Source organism: Pleurodeles waltl, chromosome 12 (assembly GCF_031143425.1).
Source record: "Pleurodeles waltl isolate 20211129_DDA chromosome 12, aPleWal1.hap1.20221129, whole genome shotgun sequence".
Taxonomy (NCBI): Eukaryota; Metazoa; Chordata; class Amphibia; order Caudata; family Salamandridae; genus Pleurodeles; species Pleurodeles waltl.
Window position 1 is genome coordinate 72,157,897 of NC_090451.1, and position 27,929 is coordinate 72,185,825.

At 46.5% G+C, this 27,929-nt stretch overlaps 1 protein-coding gene across 8 annotated transcripts in view; it reads right to left on the reverse strand.

Annotated features, from left to right (window-relative positions):
• The window catches only part of TCF3 (transcription factor 3), an 861,587-nt gene that overhangs the window by 412,716 nt on the left and 420,942 nt on the right, over positions 1–27,929 (reverse strand). For all 8 annotated transcript variants that reach the window (XM_069216217.1, XM_069216218.1, XM_069216223.1 and 5 more), the window contains exon 9: positions 11,174–11,279. In XM_069216217.1, the coding sequence (XP_069072318.1) occupies positions 11,174–11,279 (106 nt within the window). The remainder of the gene's footprint in view (positions 1–11,173; positions 11,280–27,929) is intronic.

Consider the following 27,929-nt stretch of genomic DNA (forward strand, 5'->3'; position numbering starts at 1 on the left):
TACATACACATAGACAATAAATGAGGTACACACACTCAGAGACAAATCCAGCCAATAGGTTTTGTATAGAAAAATATCTTTTCTTAGTTTATTTTAAGAACCACAGGTTCAAATTTAACATGTAATATCTTGTTTGAAAGGTATTGCAGGTAAGTACATTAGGAACTTTGAATCATTTCAATTGCATGTATACTTTTCAAGTTATTCACCAATAGCTATTTTAAAAGTGGACACTTAGTGCAATTTTCACAGTTCCTGGGGGAGGTAAGTTTTTGTTAGTTTTACCAGGTAAGTAAGACACCTACAGGGTTCAGTTCTTGGTCCAAGGTAGCCCACCGTTGGGGGTTGAGAGCAACCCCAAAGTTACCACACCAGCAGCTCAGGGCCGGTCAGGTGCAGAGCTCAAAGTGGTGCCCAAAACGCATAGGCTTCAATGGAGAGAAGGGGGTGCCCCGGTTCCAGTCTGCCAGCAGGTAAGTACCCGCGTCTTCGGAGGGCAGACCAGGGGGGTTTTGTAGGGCACCGGGGGGGACACAAGCCCACACAGAAATTTCACCCTCAGCGGCGCGGGGGCGGCCGGGTGCAGTGTTAGAACAAGCGTCGGGTTCGCAATGGAAGTCAATGAGAGATCAAGGGATCTCTTCAGCGCTGCAGGCAGGCAAGGGGGGGCTTCCTCGGGGAAACCTCCACTTGGGCAAGGGAGAGGGACTCCTGGGGGTCACTTCTGCAGTGAAAGTCCGGTCCTTCAGGTCCTGGGGGCTGCGGGTGCAGGGTCTTTTCCAGGCGTCGGGACTTAGGTTTCAGAGAGTTGCGGTCAGGAGAAGCCTCGGGATTCCCTCTGCAGGCGGCGCTGTGGGGGCTCAGGGGGGACAGGTTTTGGTACTCACAGTCGTAGAGTAGTCCGGGGGTCCTCCCTGAGGTGTTGGTTCTCCACCAGCCGAGTCGGGGTCGCCGGGTGCAGTGTTGCAAGTCTCACGCTTCTTGCGGGGAGATTGCAGGGTTCTTTAAAGCTGCTCCTTTGGATAAAGTTGCAGTCTTTTTGGAGCAGGTCCGCTGTCCTCGGGAGTTTCTTGTCGTCGTCGAAGCAGGGCAGTCCTCAGAGGATTCAGAGGTCGCTGGTCCCTTTGGAAGGTGTCGCTGGAGCAGAGTTCTTTGGAAGGCAGGAGACAGGCCGGTGAGTTTCTGGAGCCAAGGCAGTTGTTGTCTTCTGGTCTTCCTCTGCAGGGGTTTTCAGCTAGGCAGTCCTTCTTCTTGTTGTTGCAGGAATCAAGTTTCTAGGTTCAGGGAGAGCCCTTAAATACTAAATTTAAGGGCGTGTTTAGGTCTGGGGGGTTAGTAGCCAATGGCTACTAGCCCTGAGGGTGGGTACACCCTCTTTGTGCCTCCTCCCAAGGGGAGGGGGGCACATCCCTAATCCTATTGGGGGAATCCTCCATCTGCAAGATGGAGGATTTCTCAAAGTTAGAGTCACTTCAGCTCAGGACACCTTAGGGGCTGTCCTGACTGGTCAGTGACTCCTCCTTGTTGCTTTCTTTGTTCCCTCCAGCCTTGCCCCCAAAAGTGGGGGCCGTGGCCGGAGGGGGCGGGCAACTCCACTAAGCTGGAGTGCCCTGCTGTGCTGTGACAAAGGGGTGAGCCTTTGAGGCTCACCGCCAGGTGTTACAGCTCCTGCCTGGGGGAGGTGTTAGCATCTCCACCCAGTGCAGGCTTTGTTACTGGCCTCAGAGTGACAAAGGCACTCTCCCCATGGGGCCAGCAACAGGTCTCTAGTGTGGCAGGCTGCTGGAACCAGTCAGCCTACACAGATAGTCGGTTAAGTTTCAGGGAGCACCTCTAAGGTGCCCTCTGTGGTGTATTTTACAATAAAATGTACACTGGCATCAGTGTGCATTTATTGTGCTGAGAAGTTTGATACCAAACTTCCCAGTTTTCAGTGTAGCCATTATGGTGCTGTGGAGTTCATGTAAAACAGACTCCCAGACCATATACTCTTATGGCTACCCTGCACTTACAATGTCTAAGGTTTTGCTTAGACACTGTAGGGGTACAGTGCTCATGCACTGGTACCCTCACCTATGGTATAGTGCACCCTGCCTTAGGGCTGTAAGGCCTGCTAGAGGGGTGTCTTACCTATACTGCATAGGCAGTGAGAGGCTGGCATGGCACCCTGAGGGGAGTGCCATGTCGACTTACTCATTTTGTTCTCACTAGCACACACAAGCTGGTAAGCAGTGTGTCTGTGCTGAGTGAGGGGTCTCTAGGGTGGCATAATACATGCTGTAGCCCTTAGAGACCTTCCCTGGCATCAGGGCCCTTGGTACCAGAGGTACCAGTTACAAGGGACTTATCTGGATGCCAGGGTGTGCCAATTGTGGAATCAAAAGTACATTTTAGGTGAAAGAACACTGGTGCTGGGGCCTGGTTAGCAGGGTCCCAGCACACTTCTCAGTCAAGTCAGCATCAGTATCAGGCAAAAAGTGGGGGGTAACTGCAACAGGGAGCCATTTCTTTACAACCCTAATTTGTGAAGCCAGTCTAATGTGGCTTGAATGTGGGTGAGACATTGTGTGAGAGAGATGGCTTTGATCAGCCAGTCATCTAGGTATAGATACACTTGAATTTTCTGTCTACGAAGGTGAGCTGCTATCACCGCTAGGCATTTTATGAACACTCTTGGTGCCATGGTGACTCCAAATTGGAGAACCTTGATCTGACTGTTGCCCTTTTATGATAAATATGAGATACTTGCAGTGGGCTGGGTGCATAGGAATATGGAAATAGGCATATTTTAGATCTAGTGTTGATGGAAAGTCACCCTGTTGTAGCAAGGAGAACACATCTTGGAGTATGACCATATGAAAATGTTCTGATGTAATTTAATGGTTTAAAGGTCTGAGATCTAAGGTGGTCTTAGAGACCCATTTTTCCTCGGTATGAGAAAGTAAAGAGAATACATTCTGGTTCCTTGACGTTGAATAGGAACTGGTTCTATTACCCCTTTTGCTAGTCAACCCTGTACTTCCTGTATGAGGAGAGTGATGTGATCCTGTGAAAGTTTGTGACAGCAAAGTGGGATGTTTCAAGGTGTGGAACTGAGCTCCAGACAGTAACTATGCTGGATAATATCCAACATTCGTTGATAGGTTGTAATTTGTTGCCAATTTTGGAGAAACAACTGAAGGCGCCCTCCTACTGGAGTTTGGTAATAAGAGGGAAGCTGGAGTGAGTCACTGTTTAGAGACAGTGGCAGAGGATCGAAGGGAGAGTGTTTTACCTCTACCCCTGTAGTTGTCTCCCCTCTATGAACCCCTGTAAAATCCTATGTGTGAGGTTGTGTGTGGCTGACCTCTACTGTATGATGTTGTTTCACCTGAAGATTTAGAGGTTGGCTTGTATTGCGGCCTACAAAAAGCACCACAAGAAGGAAGTTTGGGCGCTCCAATGGAATTTGCCACCTCCTTGTCCTTTCATCTTTTCTAACGTCTAATCTACTTACGGACTGAAATGATGTTCTTTATTGAATGGTACATTTAATATTGTTTGCTGTACCTCTTGTATGAATCCGGAAATACGCAGCCACACATACCAGCGTAAAAGGACACTGGCACGGATCCTCTGGTTGCTGTATCAGCAGAGTCCAAAGCACAGCGTGTGGAACTGCAGAAAAATAATTGTCCCTCGCTAACAATTTCTTCCCCTCTTTTCCTATGCTCCTATAGTAGGCACTGGAGTAACTGCTCCATTTCGTCCCAATGGGCACAATCGTATCTTGCTAGGAATCCCTGAGTAGTGGCAATAAGCCAATGATTTGCTGCTTGAGCAGCCACACACTTGCCTGAGTCATCAATGAGTTTACTCTCCGTATCAGGAGGTGGAGCATCTTAAGCAGCTTGGGAATTAACTCGATAGCATTTGACACAACTCAAGAGTCTGCTGGAATCGGACCCTTCATGTAGATGGGGTCTGAGGGAGAAGCCTTGTATTTTTTCTCCACTCTTGGGGTAATAATATGGGCTCTAGCCAGGTCTTGAAATATATCATCAGCATGTCTCAACATGTCCTTGACCATGGGGAGGTACTGCGTGGACTTATGGGAGGCAGTTAGGGTCTCAAATAAAAAAAAATCATCCTCTATAGGATCCTTATTAATGTGTACCTGGTGGTATGTAGCTGCCCTCTCCACTAGTTCTTGAAAAGAAGTGGTGTCATCAGGGGGTGAAGCTCTAGCTGGGTAAGCCTCTATCTGTATCAGTGTATAGGTCTACATCATACTGAGACCAAGGGTCTATGTCGGCCTGAAAGTGTACTCTGTTATCCCTAGTGTCTTTATTATCCTGGAAAGAATGAGGTGAGCCTTCCGGAGAAATATCTAAAGGGTCACCCGGAGAATGATGTGGAGAAGGAGTCTGCAGTGTTGGTGGAGTGGTTGGTGCAGGAGACGTAGGCAGAGGTGGTTGAAACACTTCCAATTCCTTGTCCATTATCCTGTGTTTAATTGGAGGCATAGGTGTTTCTAAGGCTTCTCAAACGTGAGCTGTCGCTTGGAGGGGATGGAAATAGAAGTTTTAACCAGAACGCTCCCAAGTTTATGGCTGGATATGAAGCTGTGACTGCTTAACTTTGAGCTGCTGCTTAATTTTTGGAAGAATTGCTTCTGCTGGTGTTTTTGGCTCCAAGATTGTGGGTTTGAGTTTTTTCAGAGCCGAAACGCTTTTAATTTTTTGTGCCGAAGTTGTCGGAGCTGAGGCAGGCACTCAAATGTCAAAACAGTGGGTGCCAAGTGGGATGTAGAAGGTTTTGACAGTTTTGGCACCGGAGCCAATAGTATTCAGCTCGGGATGGAAGTGGTTACCTTCGGTTTAGGTTTCGGTCCAGAGCCTGAGGGCAGGGCATCTGAAAAAGTCTTTCATTGCCTGCCATGGCCAGAAGGCAGTGGTGGCTCTATCACCTTTGCTTCCAAACTGGTGAGTTTTATTGGGCAGAGCAGGGGGCTGTTTAATCACGGTTTGTTGACCTGGAGGGTTTTTCTGCATTTGAGAGTCATTTCAGCCTCCGAGTGAGTCCTGAATGGAAACCGCCTACTCTTCAGCAGCGGAAGCCTCTCAGATGTCATGCTCTTGTTCTGTGTTCGACATGGTGTCTTGGATACCAAAGATGTTGGACATTTCCTTAACTTCTTGCCTCAGCATTTCTCGTCAATGGGCCACTGTGTCTTGCAGAGTCTTTTCCAACCAGAACATCAGGCTTCATAGTATTCTTCTCTATACCTTAAGCCGAGGTTACAGACCTGATGTTGATCGGTCCGAGGGAATTTGAAGTGAAACAGATCGGAAGAAATTTTTGTTGTATCAGTTCTAGGTCCTTTGGTGGGCATCTTTCCATTCTACACCTTGGAGAATGAAAGCCTGATGGAAGTGATGCCTTTACGTTTCTGAGGTGTAGAATGGAAAAAATGTCCGTCCAAAGGGCAACGAACGGATACAACAAAGATTTCTTCCAATCCCGAAACGCAAAGGGATAAAGAGAAACTCTATCAACAACAAAACCGACAGGGCTGGAGAGGTTTTTCCGGATGGAAGAGACGCAATACGGTCTCGAACTGGAGCTCCAAGAAAACATGACCGGACCAGACAGTGGAAGAAAACAATCTGATGATGGAGTCGAGGACCATGCACATAGCCAGCACTCTACCTCACGACTTGAAAGACTTTTCAAACAAAAGCAACTTGCAACCTTCCAGACCCAACACTAGATCGCCGAAGTAAGCAGAGCATGTGTATCTACAACCACACATTCCATTAAATGTAACATTTTCCATTTAATGGCATGTGTGGCTGTAGATACACATGCTCTGCATGAACTGTAAAGCAGATCCTCCATGAAAGCGATGGCTAGCCTGTGGGAGTTGCAGTTGACTGAAAAAGTATTTGTAGCACTGCTTGACCTACGTTGGCTTGCTGGCGTGCTAGTTCATCCACATAGTAATGTTTTGTGAATGTATGTGGTGTAGACCATGAAGCCGCCTTATAAATGTCAGCTATAGGGATATTATGAAGGAAAGCCATAGTGCCACCTTTTCCTAGTAGAATGCACTCTAGGAGAAACCAGTAACTGTCTCTTTGCTTTGGCATAGCAAGTCTGTATACATTTAACTATATCTAGTTACACCGTTTTTGGATATTGGACTGTCCTTATGAGGTAGTGAAAAGGCTACAAGGAGCGGTTTAGTTTTCCTGAACTCTTTGGTTCTGTCAATGTAAAACATGAGTGCTCTTTTAACATCCAAACAGTGGAGAGCTCTTTCCGCAACAGAGTGGGGCTGCAGAAAAAAAAAAGACAGGTAGCTCAATGGATTGATTTATATGGAATTGTGAAATCACTTTAGGAAGGAACTTTGGCTTTGTGCAAAGGGCCACCTTGTGGCTATGAATTTGGAAGAAAGGTTTTTCCAAGGTTAGGGCCTGGAGCTCACTGACACACCTGAGTGATGTGATGGCGACTGCAAAAGCCACCTTCCAAGAAAGGTATTGAAGAGGACATGAATGAAGAGGCTCCAAAAGGAGGGGCCATGAGCCTGGTAAGCACAATATTGAGGTCCTAAGATTGTACAGGAGGCATTACCTTTTTAAGGCCTTCATTGAAAGACTTAATGACCGGGATTCAAGAACAAAGAACTATGTTGTCTGTTCGATATGCAGCTGTAGCTGCGAGATGCAGGCAAATGGAAGTGTAAGCTAAATTTGCTTTTTGTAAGTGGAGTGTAGGAAGCTGGCTCTCTATATAGAACACTACAATTAAGTACTCTGTGCAGAGAGTACAGTGGATCCCCAATTGGTATTGCAAAGGCAAAAGTAGATAGGACTATTGCTCTATTTGTGGTAGTGTGGACAAGCAGTTAGTCTTATCAGAGGTTAGTGATACGCATTTGTTGTACTCCGAGGCAATAACTAGATCAGAATAAATCTGAGACCAATTTAGAAAAATAAATTATTTTTATGCAAGTTTCAAACCCAAGAACTACATAACCAGGTAAGTAGACTTTCAAACAAATACTTTGCAGTTTCACAAATACACAGTGCAATTTTCAAAGTTCTCTCAATGTTATCCTAAGGAGGAAAAACAATGTTCAGCAAACAGTGTTAACAACAACTTATGAAGTTAATCTCAGGGAGTTAAGGGAAGTGCTGTGCACTGATCAGAACCACACCAAAAGGTCACACAGGGCAGCCGGGTGCAGAGGTGCATCAAGGCATCGGGTGCCCAATGGTTACCTATGAGATTGCCCAGTGACAAACAGGCTGCAGGCTTTAGCTTGAAAGCCAGTGGGGACAATATACATGTAGGAAGTAGACTTGTGTGGCTCGGAAATGAAGGTGCACCTTTGGTCCTCTCTTGTGCCCAGAGGAGACGGATGCAGGTATGTCTTTTGGTGTCGGGTTTTCTCATCTGGGAAAATTCACAGTCAGGAAGTCCTGTGAGTTGAGGCTACAGGGTCGTGGGGGAGTCCGGCAGGGTTGGACTCATGGCAGACTTCAGCTCTAAGGAAGTGGGGGACATCGTTGACACCAGTGACCCACCTCACCTGGGGACAGGGGTCACAGGTGCAGTGGTTGCTGTAAGTTTTAGGTTTTCTCGCACCACCAGGCTGCGGGAGAGGGGGCCTGCATGCAGAGGCTGCAGGTGACTTGGTTGAGTCCAAGAAGGTGACACTCGGGAAGATTCTGGCTCAGGACAGCTGGGAAGCCTTGCTGGCACTGTTGGTGGGCTTCTCACCGCATTGAGGTCTTCAGGTGCAGAGGTCACTTCAGGTGTGGGGTTTCCAGGCTGCAGAGTCCTTGTTGGATACATTGTGGCTGAGCCAGTTCGCTGCTCACAGGAGCCAGAGTCTTTTTAGAAGGCAGGCAGTCTTCCTGGGTTTCTTGAAGCTACAGGGCGAGTCTCTGCGCAGAGTACAGTGATATTAGCAGGCAGGCCAGAAGGGCTGGAACCAGGTCAGCTGGTGCTTCTTCCTCTTCTTCTGAGGGGTCAACTCTTCTTTGTAGGTAGTCAGGATCTGAGTTCTAGGGCTCAGGGGTGCCACCTAAATACTCAATTTAGGGGTATTACTGAGAGTGCCAGGCGGTAGCCAATGGGTTGCCCACCTTTAGGGTGACTACACCCTTCTTATGGCCACTTCCGATGGGGAAGTGGGAACAACCTTAACCCTAGTGGCCTAATTCCTTTCAAGCAAGATGGAGGAATTTGCAACGTAGTGTCCACTTCAGCTCATCCACCTTAGGGGTGGGACTAGCATAAAGTGGGCAACTCCCCATAATTAAACAAATTATCCCACCTGTGCTGCTGCAAAAAGTGGGGACAGGATGGGAGGGGGTCGGTCATCTCCATCTGGAGAGACCTGGTTTGCATTTTAAAGGCAGAAGGCCTTTCGAAGCTCTCTGCCCTGGAATGTCCATCCTGCTCTGGTGAGGTGTTTTCACCTCTGCCCAGAGCAGGCCTTTGTTCTGGGCCTTCAAGAGCGCTGGCCGTCACCTCAAGTGGTCAGAACACGTTCTAGGGTAGCTGCATTGGTTTGTACCAGTCAGTGAAGACACCAGTGGTCGGGTAGGTTTTCAGGGGGCACCTCTAAGGTGCCCTCTGCATACATTTATTAGAAAATCCATCACTGGGGCCAAAGAGGGTTTATTATTCTGAGATGTTTGATACCAAACATTCCAGGATTCAGAGAAGCCATCATGTAGCTGGGAAACTAGTAATGAATAGTATCCAGCACATGCATTTAAAATGGCTTCCATGTGCACTTACTATGTCTCAGAATCGAAAGAGACACAGCAGGGGTATATCTGCTCATGCATATATGCCCTCACATGTGCCTGGATACACCCAGCTTTAGGGATAACTTACACCAGGCACATGCACTGATGGGGGACCTGGCACACAGCGCTGTGTGACAGGTCGTGTTTTCAATTTAGCCTGCACCAACACATGCAGTCTGCAATGGCAGCACTGTGTGGATTAGGTGAGGGGTCCTTGAGGGTGGAACAATTGGTGCTGCACCCCTTAGAGGCCTTCCTTAGTACCCCAGGCCCTAGGTATGAGGAGTACCATTTACTAGGGACTTACAGTAGTAGCTTAAGAGTTTGCCAATTGTACAAAACAATTGGGCAGCTTTGGGGAAGGAGATCTGGCACTGGGGACCTGTTTAGCAGGGACCCAGTGTACTAACAGTCAAAGCCCCATCAGAAACCAGGCAAAACGTGGGGGCTTACAATGTCAAAAAGTGTTCCTTCCAACATGGAGCAAATAAAAAAGTTGCTTTAATGGGGTCAATGTGTTTGGGCTGGAAGTAGAAAACAAAAGCTTCCATTTTGAAGGATAACATGCTCTAGTTGTGGGTCTAAGAGCTTCCCTCAAAATGTCCATGCATTCCACAGGCAATCCTATGTAACCAAACTCTGACTTCACAAGCCATATTGCAAAGTTGAGTGACTTGAGGGGTCTGGATGTCTTATTTGTTCTTGATTTTGAGTGAGAAGGTCCAGTCCTCTTGTCTGCTAGTTTCCGCGGGGTCCACTGGAAAGGGTCCTGAATTCCATAAACTCCAACCACTACTCTCTGTGTCAGTCTATGGAACAACTAGGTGGGTAATGACGTTACTCCTGGTCACTGAGGTCACCTACTGTACTTACCTCTGGTGTTTCTAACTGTCCCTAGCTAGCCACCACACTTACCTTGGTTGGGGTCACTGTTTCACATTCCACTTTTTTAGTATATGATTTGGCCCTCCCATAGGGCCCTGTGTATTTTTATGCTATTTCTGCTATCTATTTAGGGTATATACTTTGTGTAGATATCTCCAAAGGGAGATATACCAATGCTAGTCTAGTAGTAGTGCTGTAATTAAGTATCCATTATTTTGGCAGCCCTTGTGTTTTCTCTTGTGAGTTACTGTCTGACTACTGTGGTATTGCAAGTGCTTTACCATCCTCCTGGATAAGCTTTAGCTGCTCGCCTCAGCTACCCCTAGAGAGCTTCTGCTATCTGGACACCTACTCACTATCACTAAAGGTTGCCCCTGACTCAGTATAGGGTGCCACGCCATACGTGTACACCATAAACAGCAGTAAGAATACAAAATAATCATCTTACAAACTTCTCTTGGGCAGGACATGCATATAGGATGCTCGTCATTTAGGGCAAACGTCCTATGACAATTTAGGAAAAATTTAAAGAACGTCCTCAATCAAAAATGTTGTGGAAGAAACTTGGAGATCCAGTGCTGAATAACCATCCCATCCAAAAATAAAACCCCAGAAAACCTTAATCCAGCATGGATCTGTCACCCATCAACAGCTTTGTGATTCTTTCAATGTCTGACAGATATTGACAAAGTATGAGGAGGATCTCGCAAGGCACTTCCACACCCAACATCGAAAAAAAAAGAATGTAAGTGTGAGCACTTGCAGGGGAGTTGGGGCATACGGTTGATGTTATACTGAGGCTCCACCTATGTCAATGCCAATTCACTATAGAAAAAGTTTACAAAACGAACTTCCAGATCCAACCTCTTTAAGGTTGAATTGTTAAAAGCATGTAGATCTAGAAAATGTTTAACGATGCCCTGAGGACACCGGAGGATCAAGTGGGAAAACCCAGACTATTCCTGATAAGCGGCTGGGGAAGAAATACATTTTGTGATCAGCCTCGTATGTGAGCTGGACGTTGACGTAGAGGGGGACTCTTCTGTTTAAGTAGTTCCTATGACAGGAAAACTCTTCCAATAAAGCTGCAGGCGCATTGAACAGGTCAACTGGCCTGGTTCTTACACATAGCCAGTGCGTCCACAACTGATCTTATTTTGCAAAGTACAATCACACCACAGTCAACAAATGGGAGCACACCTGAATTACCTTAAAAAAGCACTAATTTACAATGGCATACTAAGCCAGAGCAGATGGCTGAGCAGGTGACAGTGCACAACAGATTTAAAAGAATGTATGATGAACACGTTTAGGAAAGAGGTCATTTTCACAACAAACGAGGGAAACTTCTGATGAATCCAGACCAATTTCAGAGCACAATAACGGAAAAGGATAGTGCATCATATTCTTACAACCAGACAGTGCAGCACTGCTGGAACATAACTGATGCTAAAGAAGCACTCCAAGAAACTGACCTGGCATGTAGAAGGCTCCAGGGTACACTGTACTAGGTGGTTTAGAGGACGCATACCCAGCAGGATCCCGACTGTAGTCATCACCTGAGCTGCTGGAGGGGTAGACCTGTGAAGGAAAAGAGTCACACCATAAAAAGAAGACGGAAAAGGATGTCTAAGATATGAAGTTTGTAGTTAGATAAAATAAGACCATTTCCTTAGAGATGTCAATTACAAAGATTATTTTTCTTCATGTCTATTGTGCTTAGGTTCATTTCTGTTGAAACACAAATTGCTTTAGTTCCATTAAGTGTAACACCTTCACACATGATGTTAAACCTCATATAAGCATTCTCTTTGCTTCCAAAGAAAATACATTCTTTATAGTCCAACACCCAGATGTTCATCAAGTGCTAAGAGAATTTCAGCCAAAAAGACAAAATTAACAAAGGGTCGAGTGACTTTACCAGGAGGAGGGACTTTTTTTTCAATGTAATTAAAATGTCTATGACAACAAACTGGTGCAGAACGGTAATTCTTTTTTCTCGATCGTGAGATCTTTCTTAGTCATCCTGAAAACTGCATGAAATCCTAACCTATTCCTTTCTTAAAGGTGGTAGGAAGAGGGATTATGGAATGGAAGAAAGGGAGATCGTAATAGTGTGGCAAGAACACCGAATATGCATTCTTAGTTACTACCAGTAGTGGGGAGTAAGGAGCTAGATTTTCCTTCAGGAAATTTCCAATGGAATCAACAGTTATGATTTGAACCTTTCATCACCTTTTCAATGAGTCGGCAACAGGTCACTATCCTGCTCTAGAGAACCAGGCACTAGGGGAATTATTGGCCTAGCCTGCCTTTTTCTGAAAGATCTTAAAGACATATAATGTATGAACTACAAAATTAATGGTTTTAACAGTGTTTCACATTCTTCGTTTGGTGGCAATTTAATGAATTTGCAACTGAAAACCTGCTGATGGAAAAACAAATAAATAGTGTTTGGAGCAGCACATTTGTTGATTCATACTTGAGGGGGTAGATGTTGGGTTGGGGAGTTGTGTTAAGTGTCAGTCTTGAAATCACAATTGCTACAAATATACCTGGACATGCTTATACGGTATATTCGATGAGAAGCATAGTAATGAAAATGTCACTTACCCAGTGTACATCTGTTCGTGGCATCAGTCGCTGTAGATTCGCATGTTTTGCATAGCTCGCCATCTGGTGTTGGGCCGGAGTGTTACAAGTTGTTTTTCTTCGAAGAAGTCTTTCGAGTCACGGGACCGAGTGACTCCTCCTTTTGTCTCCATTGCGCATGGGCGTCGACTCCATCTTCGATTGTTTTTCCCCGCAGAGGGTGAGGTAGGAGTTGAATTGTAGTAATAGTGCCCATGCAATGGAGTGACTAAGTATGTACCTATTTAAGGTTGAGATGATACATATACAAATAGTTGAAGGTAACTTCCAAACTGCTACAGGCTCCCGGGGAGGCGGGTGGGCACATGCGAATCTACAGCGACTGATGCCACGAACAGATGTACACTGGGTAAGTGACATTTTCAGTTCGATGGCATCTGTCGCTGTAGATACGCATGTTTTGCATAGACTAGTAAGCAGTTATCTCCCCAAAAGCGTTGGCTCAGCCTGTAGGAGTTGAAGTAGTTTGAAATAATGTTCTTAATACGGCTTGACCTACTGTGGCTTGTTGTGCGGATAACACGTCTACACAGTAGTGCTTGGTGAATGTGTGAGGCGTAGACCATGTGGCTGCCTTACATATTTCTTGCATTGGGATGTTTCCTAGAAAGGCCATGGTAGCACCTTTCTTTCTGGTTGAGTGTGCCCTTGGTGTAATGGGCAGCTGTCGTTTAGCTTTAAGGTAGCAGATTTGGATGCATTTAACTATCCATCTGGCTATACCTTGTTTTGATATTGGGTTTCCTGCATGAGGTTTTTGAAATGCAATAAATAGTTGTTTAGTCTTTCTGATGTTCTTTGTTCTGTCAATGTAATACATTAATGCTCTTTTGACATCTAATGTATGTAGTGCCCTTTCAGCTACGGTATCTGGCTGTGGAAAGAACACTGGAAGTTCCACTGTTTGATTTAGATGGAACGGTGAAATAACCTTTGGCAAAAATTTAGGATTAGTCCTTAGGACGACCTTATTCTTGTGTAGTTGTATAAAAGGTTCTTGTATTGTAAACGCCTGAATCTCGCTTACTCTTCTTAGGGAAGTAATGGCGATGAGAAATGCAACCTTCCAGGTTAGAAACTGTATTTCGCAGGAGTGCATGGGTTCAAAAGGTGGACCCATAAGTCTAGTTAGGACAACATTTAGGTTCCATGAAGGAACAGGTGGTGTTCTTGGTGGTATAATTCTCCTAAGGCCCTCCATGAATGCTTTAATGACTGGTATCTTATATAGGGAAGTTGAATAGGTAGCCTGCAGGTATGCAGATATTGCTGCAAGGTGTATTTTAATGGAAGAGAAAGCCAGGTTAGATTTTTGTAAGTGAAGCAAGTAACCCACTACATGTTCTGGAGTTGTGTGTAATGGTTGTATTTGATTAATATGGCAGTAGCAAACAAACCTCTTCCATTTACTTGCATAGCAGTGCCTGGTGGATGGCCTTCTGGCTTGCTTTATGACTTCCATACATTCTTGGGTAAGTTGTAAGTGCCCGAATTCTAGGATTTCAGGAGCCAGATTGCTAGATTCAGCGATGCTGGATCTGGGTGTCTGATCTTTTGGTTGTGTTGTGTCAACAGATCTGGCCTGTTGGGCAATTTGATGCAGGGTACTACTGATAGGTCTAGCAGCGTTGTGTACCAGGGTTGCCTTGCCCAAGTTGGTGCTATTAATATGAGTTTGAGTTTGTTTTGACTGAGTTTGTTTACCAGGTAAGGAAGGAGAGGGAGAGGAGGAAAAGCGTAAGCAAATATCCCTGACCAGTTCATCCATAGGGCATTGCCTTGGGACTGTTTGTGTGGGTATCTGGATGCGAAGTTTTGGCATTTTGCGTTCTCCTTCGTCGCAAACAAGTCTATCTGAGGTGTTCCCCAGAGTTTGAAATAGGTGTTCAGAATTTGGGGGTGAATTTCCCATTCGTGGACCTGTTGGTGATCTCGAGAGAGATTGTCTGCGAGTTGATTTTGGATCCCTGGTATAAATTGTGCTATTAGGCGAATTTGGTTGTGAATTGCCCAACGCCAAATTTTTTGTGCTAGCAGGCTTAACTGCGTGGAGTGCGTCCCCCCTTGCTTGTTTAGATAATACATTGTTGTCATGTTGTCTGTCTTGACGAGAATGTATTTGTGAACTATTATTGGTTGGAAAGCTTTTAGTGCTTGAAAAACTGCTAGAAGTTCTAGGTGATTTATATGCAGTTTTGTTTGATGTACGTTCCATTGTCCTTGTATTCTGTGTTGATCGAGGTGTGCTCCCCACCCTGTCATGGAAGCATCTGTTGTTATTACGTATTGTGGCACTGGGTCTTGGAAAGGCCGCCCTTTGTTTAAATTTATGTTGTTCCACCACAGAAGCGAGAGGTAAGTTTGGCGGTCTATTAACACCAGATCTAGAAGATGACCCTGTGCTTGAGACCACTGTGATGCTAGGCACTGTTGTAAGGGCCTCATGTGCAGTCTTGCGTTTGGGACAATGGCTATGCATGAAGACATCATGCCTAGGAGTTGTAATACCATCTTTGCTTGTATCTTTTGTGTTGGATACATGCGTTGTATGATGGTGTTTAAATTTTGAATTCTTTGGGGACTTGGAGTGGCTACTCCTTTTGTTGTGTCTATTATGGCTCCTAGGTATTGTTGTACCTTGCACGGCAGAATGTTGGATTTTGTGAAGTTGACGGTGAACCCTAGTTTGAAGAGGGTTTGTATGATCTGATTTGTGTGATTTGAGCACTCTATTAACGAATGGGCCTTGATTAGCCAGTCGTCTAGATATGGGAACACATGTATTTGCTGCCTTCTGATGTGTGCAGCGACTACCGCTAGACATTTGGTAAAGACTCTTGGTGCGGTTGTTAATCCGAAAGGCAGTACCTTGAATTGGTAATGTATTCCTTTGAATACAAACCTTAGGTATTTCCTGTGCGATGGGTGTATTGGTATATGGAAATACGCGTCCTTGAGGTCTAAAGTTGACATGTAGTTGTGTAGTTTTAGCAATGGTAATACTTCTTGTAGTGTGACCATGTGAAAATGGTCTGATTTGATGAATGTGTTCACTATTCTGAGGTCTAGGATTGGTCTCAGCGTTTTGTCCTTCTTTGGTATCAGAAAGTACAGTGAGTAAACTCCTGTGTTTATTTGTGTGTTTGGCACTAATTCGATTGCATTCTTTTGCAATAGTGCCTGCCCTTCTATCTCCAGGAGATTGGAATGATGTTTTGTCAAATTTTGTGCTTTTGGTGGTATGTTTGGAGGGAATTGTAGAAATTCTATGCAATAACCATGTTGGATAATTGCTAGAACCCAAGTGTCTGTAGTGATTTCCTCCCATGCTTTGTAATAATGACTTATTCTTCCCCCCACTGGTGTTGTGTGGAGGGGATGAGTGACATGTGAGTCACTGCTTAGTAGTAGGGGTTTTGGGGCTTTGAAATTTTCCTCTATTCCTAGGGAATTGCCCTCCTCTATATTGTCCCCGAAAACCTCCTCTGTACTGTCCCTGGTAACTGGACGGTGTTGCCTGTGAGGTGCTGGCTTGTGTGCTCTGACCCCGAAACCCCCCTCTAAAGGGTGTTTTACGGAATGTGCTGTAATTCCCTCTGCTCTGCGGGGAGTAGAGTGCGCCCATGGCTTTAGCAGTGTCCGTGTCTTTTTTGAGTTTCTCAATCGCTGTGTCCACTTCTGGACCGAACAGTTCTTTTTCGTTAAAAGGCATATTGAGAACTGCTTGCTGAATCTCTGGTTTAAATCCAGACGTTCGGAGCCATGCATGCCTTCTGATAGTTACAGATGTATTAATTGTCCGTGCAGCTGTATCTGCAGCGTCCATGGAGGAGCGGATTTGGTTGTTGGAAATGGTCTGTCCCTCCTCAACCACTTGTTTTGCCCTATTTTGTAGGTCCTTGGGCAGATGGTCAATGAGATGTTGCATCTCATCCCAATGGGCTCTGTCATAGCACGCAAGTAGTGCCTGGGAGTTAGCGATGCGCCACTGGTTTGCAGCTTGTGCTGCGACTCTCTTACCAGCTGCGAACTTGCGGCTTTCTTTATCTGGGGGTGGTGCATCTCCAGATGTGTGGGAGTTGGCCCTTTTCCTAGCTGCTCCTACAACAACAGAGCTGGTGGCAGCTGTGTAGTGATGAAAGCCGGGTCTGTAGGAGGCGCCTTATACTTTTTTTCCACTCTTGGTGTGATTGCCCTACTTTTGACCGGCTCCTTAAAGATTTCTTTTGCGTGCCGGAGCATACCAGGGAGCATAGGCAGGCTTTGGTAGGAGCTGTGGGTGGAGGAGAGTGTGTTGAATAAAAAGTCATCCTCGACCTGTTCTGAGTGGAGGCTTACATTGTGAAATTGTGCTGCTCTAGCCACCACTTGAGAATACGCAGTGCTGTCCTCTGGTGGAGATGGCTTCGTAGGGTATGCCTCCGGACTGTTATCTGACACTGGGGCGTCGTATAAGTCCCATGCGTCTTGATCTTGGTCACCCTGGCTCATGGTGGTGTGAGCTGGGGAATGTGATGGAGTTTGTGCTGGTGAGACGTTAATCACAGGTGGAGGAGAGGGTGGTGGGGTATCTTTTTTCACCACTTTTGTTTGTGGTGTTTGTTCAGTTTGGAACTCCAATCTTCTCTTTCTTCTAATAGGGGGAAGGGTGCTTATTTTTCCTGTCCCCTGCTGTATGAAAATACGCTTTTGCGTATGGTCTACATCAGTTGAGTGTAGCTCTTCCTCAAACCTATGCTTTTGCATTTGGGAGGTTAGCGAGTGCTCTTCTGTATAAGAGCCTGAAACTGGGTCGGTTGCAGTTTGTTTTGGCACCAAAACCCTGTCTGCATCTTTTTTCGGCTCCGAGGTGACTTTTTTCTTTTTCGGGGCCGAAACCTCTCGGCGTCGATCTTCTTCGGTGCCGCTGTCTCGGCGTCGAGCCGTGTCTACACCGGTATCTCGGTGTCGATGCTTGTCTCCAGCACTTTCTCGGTCCCGAGAAGGCTGCATGCCGGTGTCTCGACCGGAGTCGGACGATCTCGGCACTGTTTGGGCCTTTTTCGGTGCCGACGGTCGGTCACCGAATTTATGGGTCGAGCCATGGCCTGGTGGCAGTGGCGTCCCATGGGCCTTGTAAATCTTCTTCTGAGTGGTTTTCGACGTCTTACTCACGGTTTGTGTATCATCGAATCCTTCGGAGTCCGATTCTTGGATCGAAAAGGTTCCCTCCTCTTGTTGTTCCTCGAACTCCCGGTGGGCTGTCGGCGCGGACGCCATCTGAAGTCTTCTGGCTCGGCGGTCTCGGAGTGTTTTTCGGGACCGGAACGCACGACAGGCCTCGCAGGTGTCTTCAGTGTGCTCAGGTGACAGACACAGGTTGCAGACCAAGTGTTGGTCTGTATAGGGTTATTTATTGTGGCATTTGGGACAGAAACGGAACGGGGTCTGTTCCATCGGCGTTCTTCTGCACGCGGTCGGGCCGACCAGGCCCCGACGGGGGATCGAAAAAATTACCCCGAAGGGCACCGGAGCTCTTCGATCTTAGACGCGGTGTTGAATCTAACTACGCCGATCCCGAACGCAACAATACCGACGAAAATCTTCCGAAATTAGCTATCTTTCTGTTCCGAAACTCGGAGCGACAGGAACACGTCCGAACCCGATGGCGGAAAAAAAAACAATCGAAGATGGAGTCGACACCCATGTGCAATGGAGACAAAAGGAGGAGTCACTCGGTCCGTGACTCGAAAGACTTCTTCGAAGAAAAACAACTTGTAACACTCCGGCCCAACACCAAATGGCGAGCTATGCAAAACATGCGTATCTACAGCGACAGATGCCATCGAACTATGAATTTAGTCGGTACTTGGAGAGAGATAGTAAGCAATTTATTCATCTCCTGGAAGACAATGGTCAAATAAAGGTAAAACTATGTACACTTGACGAGAATATGAGTTCTATCAGCTACTAAGGTAGGTGGAACTAAAACAAGAGTTTTGATGATAATCCCAGGTGTGATTTGTGTAACCATTTAGGTGTGCACCAAAACACTTGAATTAAAAAAAACACTTTTAGCGATGCTGTGCACCATCATGGAAAAAAATATAAAAAATATAACTAAAGTCACGTTGACATAGCCCCTGCCCGTGATCGTATCATGATGCTGGCACATGCGATGACAAAAGCATGTGTGTTTACGTATGCCTGCATGTAACACCAATCATGCATGCACTGGATTCATGACATGGGCAATATTTCCTTTGATATATTTTTTTATTTACCATTCCAAGGTAGTGAACACCTCTCTGGTCATTAAATAAAAAAATACATTTTTTGTAGCACTTTAAGTGCTTAATACACTGGGAAGTGGCCAGACCGCTAACACTAGCCGCCAGGAGCTCCAAAAATAATTAACTATATTAAAGTAATAGAGGGTGGGAGGAAGCCACAGGGAGTGGGCGGAATGAGGTAACAAAACTAAAAGCGCACAAGAAAAAAAGTGCTTAACCAAAAATGAAAGATAGCTCCTCAAAAGTAACCAGGTGAAGGATACAAGTCAGCCATTCAAGAACATGCTAAAAAGGCTATGCTCCAGGGGATGGATAAAAAAAGTCAACAAGATAAACAAGGAAAGCCACTGATTAGGAAGCAAGAACATACGTGACAATTAGCAATACGCTGGCTATTAAACCACTGTAATTTCTTGATAAGCCCCCACATAATAGGTCTTTCCCAAACATACAGCTTGCTCATCCATTTATCATTTATGTGCTTGCAGTGAAAAAATAAAACAGTAGCTAATATGTTTGTATTTGTAAAGAATCTTGGGAAAAATGTCCTTTAGTACTTTAAAACTGATAAAATGCAACAATGGGCCAATGCAGGGAGCTTTTGACTGGTGTTCGTGTGGCAGTTCTAGTTAGACCACTCTGTGGGAGCTCTAAGCAATACAACTGCAATAGTGTCAAGCAAATTTGTATGTCATGTAGCAAAGCATGCTATTAATCTACCTGAGGCATTCTGACTGCCAGACCTTCCTTCGTTCAGTCGTCTGATTTAATAGTTTTTATCTTCAGTCAAGCAAAAAAAAAAAAGGACATACAAGGTTTGCGACAATCATACTGAAATTAAGTTTAGTGGGATAAAATGGTCACAAAAGCTGGAAAAGAACACCCATACTGAAAGAGAATCAAAAGTAAGCCCTAGAAAGACAATCTTTGGCAGAAACCGTTTAGTTGAATATGTACACTTTGAAAACTCACCCTTTTTTTATTTTTAATCTAGACTAGTTTCTTTCCCTGCTGGCGTGTAGAGTTTAAAGCAATTTAACAGGAATGAGAAGTAAGGGGGTGGATAGACTGAGTAAGAAAGGATAGAGAGAGTGCATAATGCTTTCATAAGCAACAAAAACATACTTAAGATGGAAGTTTATATTAAAATAGATTTAAGAGTACCTACAAGTTTCCACATTGGAATAAAAAAATACAAATAAGACCATTTTGTTTATGAAAATTGCCCATCAAAGACCTTTTCACAAGAAGAATGGGGGTTAAATAAAAGAAAGGGAACACAGGAAGATGGTTAATGGAAAAAGGGGGAATCCAGTAAGTGGACTTCCTGTAATTTAACAGCAGAGTTTTGAGAAGCAACTTCATGACCCATGGTTAATGACTGCACCATCTGTCACTAGTTTCAATAATTTAGACAGCTGTGCAACACTGAAGAAAGACTGAAGGGGGCAAAGGCACAGAAATTAAAACACAATATTAACGGTGAATATCAGAAGCCGTAAGCAGATCTCAATTAACAATTCAGCCTACAAACAAGGAAGAGGAGTTTAACAATATTCTGAAGATCTGCCTTCTAAGCTGCGGCACCACTTGTGTCCCAAGACCCAGACTGTGGGTTTCCTGTTCTTTCCTGCCTTTTGAGTTTTATATACAGCTGACTTCTGAGGTGGTTTCTTTACGATCTGTGACTCATTTAGTTCAGATAGTACTGCCCCTATTCCCTACCTCAGAAGCATCTGTCTGCACCATAAATTGCTTGTAGTCAGGGGATCTTAATATAAGAGCAGAGCACATGGCCTGTTTAACATCATCAAAAGATTTTTGGCAGCTAGCTGTCCACAAAACTTTCTTGGACATCCTTTTAGAGGTGAGGTCATTTAGAGGGGCTACAATGGAGCCATAGTTCTTAATGAATTTCCTGTAATACTCAATCAGGACTAGGAAGGCTCTGATTTGGGTCTTAGTGACAGGGGCAGTCCAATCCAGAATGGTCTGGATTTTCTCTGCAGTGGTTGGATCTGGCCTCCACCTACTAGGTGGCTCAAATAAACCAATTTTCCCTGCCCTATCTGGCACTTTGAGGCCTTGATAGTGAGGCCTGTGTTCTGCAGGGCCTCCATAAATTCCCAAGGTGGACCAGGTGATCCTCCCAGGTGGAGCTAAAGACAGCTATACCATCTAGATAAGCTGCACTGAAGCTTTCCAGGCATTGGAGAACTTTATTCACCAGCCTTTGGAATGTGGCAGGTGCATTATTTAGTCCAAAGGGCATTACAATAAAGTGATAGTGCCCACTAGGAGTAGAGAATGCAGTTTAGGGTTTGGCATCCTCTAACAACTTGATCTGCCTGTAGTAAGCAGACCAGTCAAAGGTGCTCAGATACTTGGCAGAAGCCAGTGTATCTATGAGCTCATCTGCCCTAGGGATAGGATGATCATCCGTTTTAGTAACATTATTGAGACCTCTGTAGTCTACACAAATCCTAATTTCTCTTTTGCCATTCTGAGAGTGGGGGTTTAGGACAACCACTACAGGATTATCCCAGGGGTTGTCTGAAGGCTCAACGACTCCTAGGTCTAGCATCTTCTGGATTTCAGATTTGATGCACTCCGACATGATCAGGCTGCCTCTAGATCTTGCTTTTAACAGGCAAGCTGTCACCTGTGTCAATAGTGTTCACACCTTGTAGTCTGGCCAGGTGTCAGGGAGAACAGTTCAGAGAACTGTCCCAATAGGTTTCTGCAGTTATCTTTTTGTGACTCAGAGAGACAGTTTGCAAGTAGAACCCCCATCGACTGAGCCATCTGTTGCTTTGTGGGAGAAAGTGGAGTGACCACTCTCCTGTCCATCACCACCCCAGGGGTGGTGCCCAGAGCTCCTCCAGAGGGTCCATTGATACTGCAATTTTGAATCCAAGGTGGCCAGGTCAGGTAGGTGACGTCAGAGCCCCCTCCTGATAGGTGGTCACCTGGCGATGTGATCAATCCGCCTTTCAGGGCTATTTAGGGTCTCTCTCTCTCTTGGGTGGGTCCTCAGATTCGGCTTCCAAGATTCCAGCAGGACTCCTCTGCAACCTCTACTTTGACTTCTAGCCGCTGGAACCGCGACTGGACCCTCCAGGAACCAACAATCTGCATCCACGACAAAGACTCTGCTTGCAACATTGTTTCCACGTCTCCTTCCAGCTTCTGCAACATTTCCCCAGCTGTGCATCCTCGGAGGACAGCAAGTCTTCAGTCTGCATGAGAAGGAAGAAGGAATCTCCCTTGGAGTGAAGGAGTCACTCCTCTGCAGGCACCAACTGCAACGACGACCAGCTGTGCAGATCTCCTCTCATCCTGAGCTGCGTGGATCCTGCATCACAGGTGGTGGTCTGGAGTGGTCCCCTTGGTCCTCTCTACCAGTTGTCCAACTTTGGTAAAGGTAAGCCCTTGCCTTCCCATGCAGGACAGTACCCCTGTGCACCATGTCTCTTGCAGCTACCAAGGCTTGTTGGCATCTCCAAGGGATCTTCAGGCTCCGTGTAGCCCCAGCCACCAGCACTCATTCCTGCCACGCACAGCCCTCTGCGTGCTTCTCCTGTGGTGTGGGACCCTTCCCCGGTTGTGCTGCGTAGGCTCCTCTGCAGCTCCTGGTTCCTCTTCCAGTGGGTCTCCTGTGGAGTCTCTGCCTTGCTGAGGGTCCCCCCAGGACTACCATAACAACCCCCCCAGCCCCCCTACCCCCCCACCCTTCCCCCACCGGTTGACTCATCCTGGACCTTGCTGGTCCCCGGCTGGTTCACTTTTGTTTCATCGTGACTTCTGCCTTTGCCAAGGCTTGTTGGTGGTTTTTCCACACCACTAACCAACTGCAATCTTCCATCCGGCATGGGAAGTCGACTGCATCCTTCAGGAACTCTTATCCGGCTCCAGGACTGCATTGCTGACCGTGCTCGTCCTACCATCGACCAACTCCTGCAACGCAGACTGATGGGTAGTGGCTCCTGCCCCCACTGGACACTTCTGGACTTCATCCCCTTCTTCCACAGGTCTCACTCTTCAGGAATCCACTGCTGGTTTCTTGCAGTCTTGTCTGGGTGTTGCAATATCTTCTTTTTAGTCCTTTTGGGTGGTTTGTGGAAAATCCAGTAACTTACTCCAATCTTCTTGGTCGCTGGGGTGCACTGTGGTACTTACCTTGGGGGTTTCCTAGTTCCCCCAGCTCCCCTCTACACATTCCACTTACCTAGGCGGGGGTCCTGTATTCGCATTCAATTTTTTTAGGATACGGTTTGGGCTCCCCCTAGGGTCACTACAGTTTATTGCTATTTGCACTGTTTTCTATGCCTATTTGTAATTGGTAGTATACAAATCTAGTGTGTTACCTCCTATTGGAGGATTGCCTCTAGTACTCTTTGGTAATTTTGTCACTAAAAAAGATACCTTTATTTTTTGTAACTGAGTGTTTTCTTTCATGTGTGTAACTGCTGTGTGACTACAGTGGTATTGCATGAGCTTTGCATGTCTCTTAGGTAAGCCTTGGCTGCTCATCCACAGCTACCTCTAGAGAGCCTGGCTTCAAGATACTGCCTACACTACACTAATAGGGGACACCTGAACCTGGTATAAGGTGTAAGTACCTTAGGTACCTACCACACACTAGGCCAGCAACCTACAATGTTGCCTCCCTCTCCCAAAGGAAATCCTTTGCTCTGCCTTCCTCTGCTTGAGCTGGTCAAGCAGCAGGATGGCAGAAACCTGTCTGTGGGGTGGCAGCAGTGTGGACTGCTCACAAACCCTAGAAGACTGGTAGGGGCAATACTGGTGGGTCCTCTAAGGAGTCCCCAGAGTGCATAGAATCATGCCACCAATACTGGCATTAGTATTGGGTTAGGAGGAGTACTGACCATCGACCCATCTGAAACTGGCAAACGGCGTTGGACAGCGTCTGCCTGACTTTAGGGACTTCTCAGCAGCTCCTGGGCTCGGCAGCTGACCATCTTCCACCATCGACCCCGATCTTCTACCACAGGAGGGAGGGCAGTGGCTTCTGCCCCCACCTGGACACTCTTGAGTGGACTGGACTCTGTCCCCTTCTTTTGCAGGTCCTCTTCATCCAGGGTCCACAGTTGGGCTCCACTGGACTGGTCCTGTTCTTCCAAACTTCCTTTTCCAAGTCTCCTTGTGAACCTATGGGAAGACCAGATAACTTACCTCTGATCTCCTAGTCTCTGGGGGTCATGTAGGTACTCACCTCTTGGGGTTCTGAGTTCTCCCAGCTCCCTACTAACTACTCCACATCATTGTGCGGGGATCTAACTTCACATTCTGCTATTTTAGTATATGGTTTGGCCCCCTGCTATAGGGCCCTAGCTATTTTCTGCCAATTCTTACCAATGCGTGTTGTTTTTCTATGCAAATTCCTAGTACTTACCCTGTATATATAGTGTATACTTACCTCCATTTGGGTCTGCCTATATCATCCTAGTTCAGTGTTACTGAAATAAAGGACCTTTATTTTTGCAACAGCGTGTGGTTCCTTTCATGTGAGATAAGTTGCTGTGTGACTGCTGTGCCATTGCAAGAGCTTTACATGCCTCTTAGATAAGTCCTGGCTGCTCACCACAGCTACCACTAGAGAGCCCTGGCTTCCTAGACAGTGTTCGCTAACTAATAGGGGTTGCCTGGACCTGGGATAAGGGTGCAAACACCATAGGTGTCCACCACACACCAGACCAACCTTCCTACGGGGCCTAATCCTATCTGGCTAACAACCCCATGGTATTAGCAATACGCCAGAGGTTGGCGGACTGCCCTGCAACCTCTTTTTGCTAGAAGCATCATTAAACATACTCTCCTTATCTGGAGGAGGAGCATCACTGGCCATCTGGAAATTACCCCTCTTCCGGGCAATTTGCCCACTGATATAAATAAGGTAAAATGGTGAGGCCTTATATTTTGTATCTCCCCTGGGAGTGATAATATAGGCTTGTGCAGAGCGTTTAAAAATATCGACAGTATGTCTTAGCATACCCTTGAACATAGCGAGACATTGTGTTGCCCTTTATGTTGTGGAAAGGGTTTTGAACAGAAAATCCTTCTCTATATGTTCTTTATGGAGTGCTACCAGACGCTATGTTGCAGCCCTGCTAATACCCTCCTGATAGTTGGCGGTGTAGGAGGCTGGCTCAGTTTACAGTGTAAACCTATGGTGTGGCACCGTAGGATGAGTCCAGGCAACCCTTAGTGATAGTGAGTAGGGGTCCATAAAGCAAAATCTCTAGGGGTGGCTGAGGCGAGCAGCTAAAGCTTATCCAGGAGGAATGTAAAGCACCTGCAAGAATACAGTAATCAGACAGTAACTCACTCACATGAAAGAACCACACAAGTGTTGCAAAAAAATAAAGCACTACTACTAGACTAGCATTGATATCTCTCCCTTTGGAGATTTCTACACACAATATATACACAAAATAACCAGCAGAAATAGAATGAAATGTACAGGGCCCTATGGGTGGTGGTGAGGGGGAAGGCCATTTACTAAGAAAATGGAATGCGAAAGTGACTGAAGGAAGGTTCCATCTTTCTAGCATAGTTACCCCCACTTTTTACCCGATGTCACTGTGTTTACTGTAGTACACTGGGATCGTGCTAACCAGGACCTCTACGACGGTGCTCTCTCCTTTAAATTTGGTTGCTGATAAACTTTATACACCTACAATTGGCATACTGGTGCACCTATGTAAGTCCCTAGTATATGGCACCTAGGTACCTAGGGCACTGGTACACCAGGGCCCCCTCTCCCCCCAATGGGCTGCAGCATGCATTATGCCACACATAGGAGCCATGCAAACTGTCTGCAGGCCTGCCATCGCAGCCTGAATGAAATGGTGCATGCTCCCTTTCACCACAGATAACGCTTCACTTATACCCTTTGCCACTGTAACTCACCCCTCAGGAAGGCTCTTCAGCCCAAGGGCAGAGTGCATGTCCCTTTGTGTGAGGGTACCCCTGCATGAGCAGGGTGCCCCTAAAGACCCCAGGACTCTAAGTGCAGGTAAGCCATTTTAAGGTATGTAGAGGATACTGGTCAACACAAGTGGTCCAACTACATAATGGCTTCTCCTAATCAAGGAATGGTTGGTATCAAACATGTTGGAATCATACAACTACACAGATTCCAGTGTTAGTTGCATGACAGCAGCATGTACTCTGGGGGTTCCTTAGAGGAGCCCCCAGTTCTGCCTGTACAGCCTTATGGGATCCAGCTGCCAGCCTGCTCTGCTGCTGACCCCAGACAGTGTTCTGCCCTTCTGCTGGTGAGCCTGGCTCAGGCCAGTGAGGCAGAACAAAGGATTTCCTGCAAGGGAGAGGTGTGGGGCAGACACTGAGCACCACCAGACGGCTTTGACTGGCACATTTGGTGCCCTCTTTGCATAATCCAGTTCGTACCAGTTCAGGAACCCCCCGGTTTCCTCTCTGTCATGAAACTACACAAAGAACAGGGGAGTGACCACCTCCCTGTCCAGCTCCTCCCCTGTGGAGGTGCACAGAGCTCTGACAGGTGGCCACTTGATTCTGCCATCTTGGAAGTAAGTTGGGCAGAGGTCCCTGGAAGCATCTGACTGGTTAGACCAGGTAGATGACGTCCCTGCAACCACCCATCCCTCCCTCCCTCAGATAGGTGGGTCACTTCAGAGAGTGACCAACCTCCTTTTAGGGTTACTTAAGGGCTCTCTCGGGCGTGGATCCTCAGATTTGTCGAGCAAGACCCACCAAGGAACTCTCTCTAAGACATTCTGCTCCTGGGCTCTGGAACCGCCGCTGGTCTGCTTCGGAACTGAAAACACCTGCTCCTGGTGGGAAGGCTCCTATTACAACATTGTTTCTCCGGATCCTGCAAAAATTCTGCAACATCCAAGGATGTGCATCCTCCAGAGTCACAAGGACTCGGTTTGCACCAGGAAGCAAGAAGGAATCTCCCTTGGAATCTCCCTTGGAATGAAGGGGTCACTCCCCTGCATCCGCAGGCACTTCAAGGCATAGTTGACCGGTTGGTCGGGTCTGCTGTCTCTGGACATCCGAAGATCCTGCAACACAGGTTGTGAGTCTGTGGCTTCTTCAGAGTCCTGCTCGTCGTCAATCCAAGTTGGGAGACTGCAGGCCCTTGCTCCTGCCACTGGACTGGCTCCCCTGTGCACCACGACTGTTGCATTTGCCAAGACTTGGTGACTCTTCCTCCAAAGAGCTCTTTAGCCTCCAAGTAGCCCCAGCTCCAAGCACTCTGCAACCTGAAGATCAGCTTCTGTCCTGCAATTCCTGCAACATAGGACTTCTGTTTTGCTGGGCTGGTAAGGCCTGCCTTTGATTCCCTGTGTCCAGCACCTCTGGGTCACTCGTGAGGGCTCCATCGACTTCTGCTGGCCTTCCTGCGTGCTGAGGGCCAGCCCCGACTTCCCCTCCTGGGTAGTGTCTTGGACCTTGCTGGTCCCCAAAATGTTGTAAACTTCTTCAGCTCCAGTTTGCATTTGCCAGTACTTGTTGGTGCCCTGGCTGGTCACCAACTCTCCTGCAATCTGAGAGACAGCTAGTAGGCTACTCGTGGGATCTTCTGCAGCTCCTGGACCCCATAGCTGGACGACTTCCACCATCTTGCAGAAACTTCACCCTCAGGAGGATGGGCATTGCCACCTGCACCACCTGGGCACCTTCAAGGGTGCTGGACTGTGTGCCCTTCCTTTGCAAATCCTCCATGTTCAGAATCCGTCCTTGGGTTCTACCGGCCTGGTCCCTGGGTCGTGACAGCAGGTGGCAATCCAAGGAATCTACAGTCTTCTGAGAGTGTTTCTTCTCGACGCTGCATCTGGGTTCCTGGTGTAGGTACTCCTGTCTTCTGGGTATCCTAGGGTAGGTGCACTCTACATCCATCCTTTTGCCTGCTGTTTTCCTTGGAGTCCGCTGGGAAGGGCCTTAAATTCCACAATCTCCAACCAGTGCGATTCTGTGTTAGCCTATGGGACAACTGGGTAAGTAACTGACTTACTTCTGGTTGCTGGGGTTACCTACTGTACTTACCTTTGGTGTTTCTAACTGGCACCAGCCCCTATCTAACCACCACACTTACCTTGGTTGGAGTTCTACTTTCACATGCCATTTTTTTAGAATATGGTTTGACCCTCCTAGGGCCCTGTATATTCAATGCTATTTTTGTTGGTTATTTTATGTGTATAATTGTATGTAATATCTTCAAAGGGAGATATTGCAATTTCAGTTTAGAAAGTGTTGGAATAAAGTACCCTTTATTTTTGCAACATTGGTGTGGTTC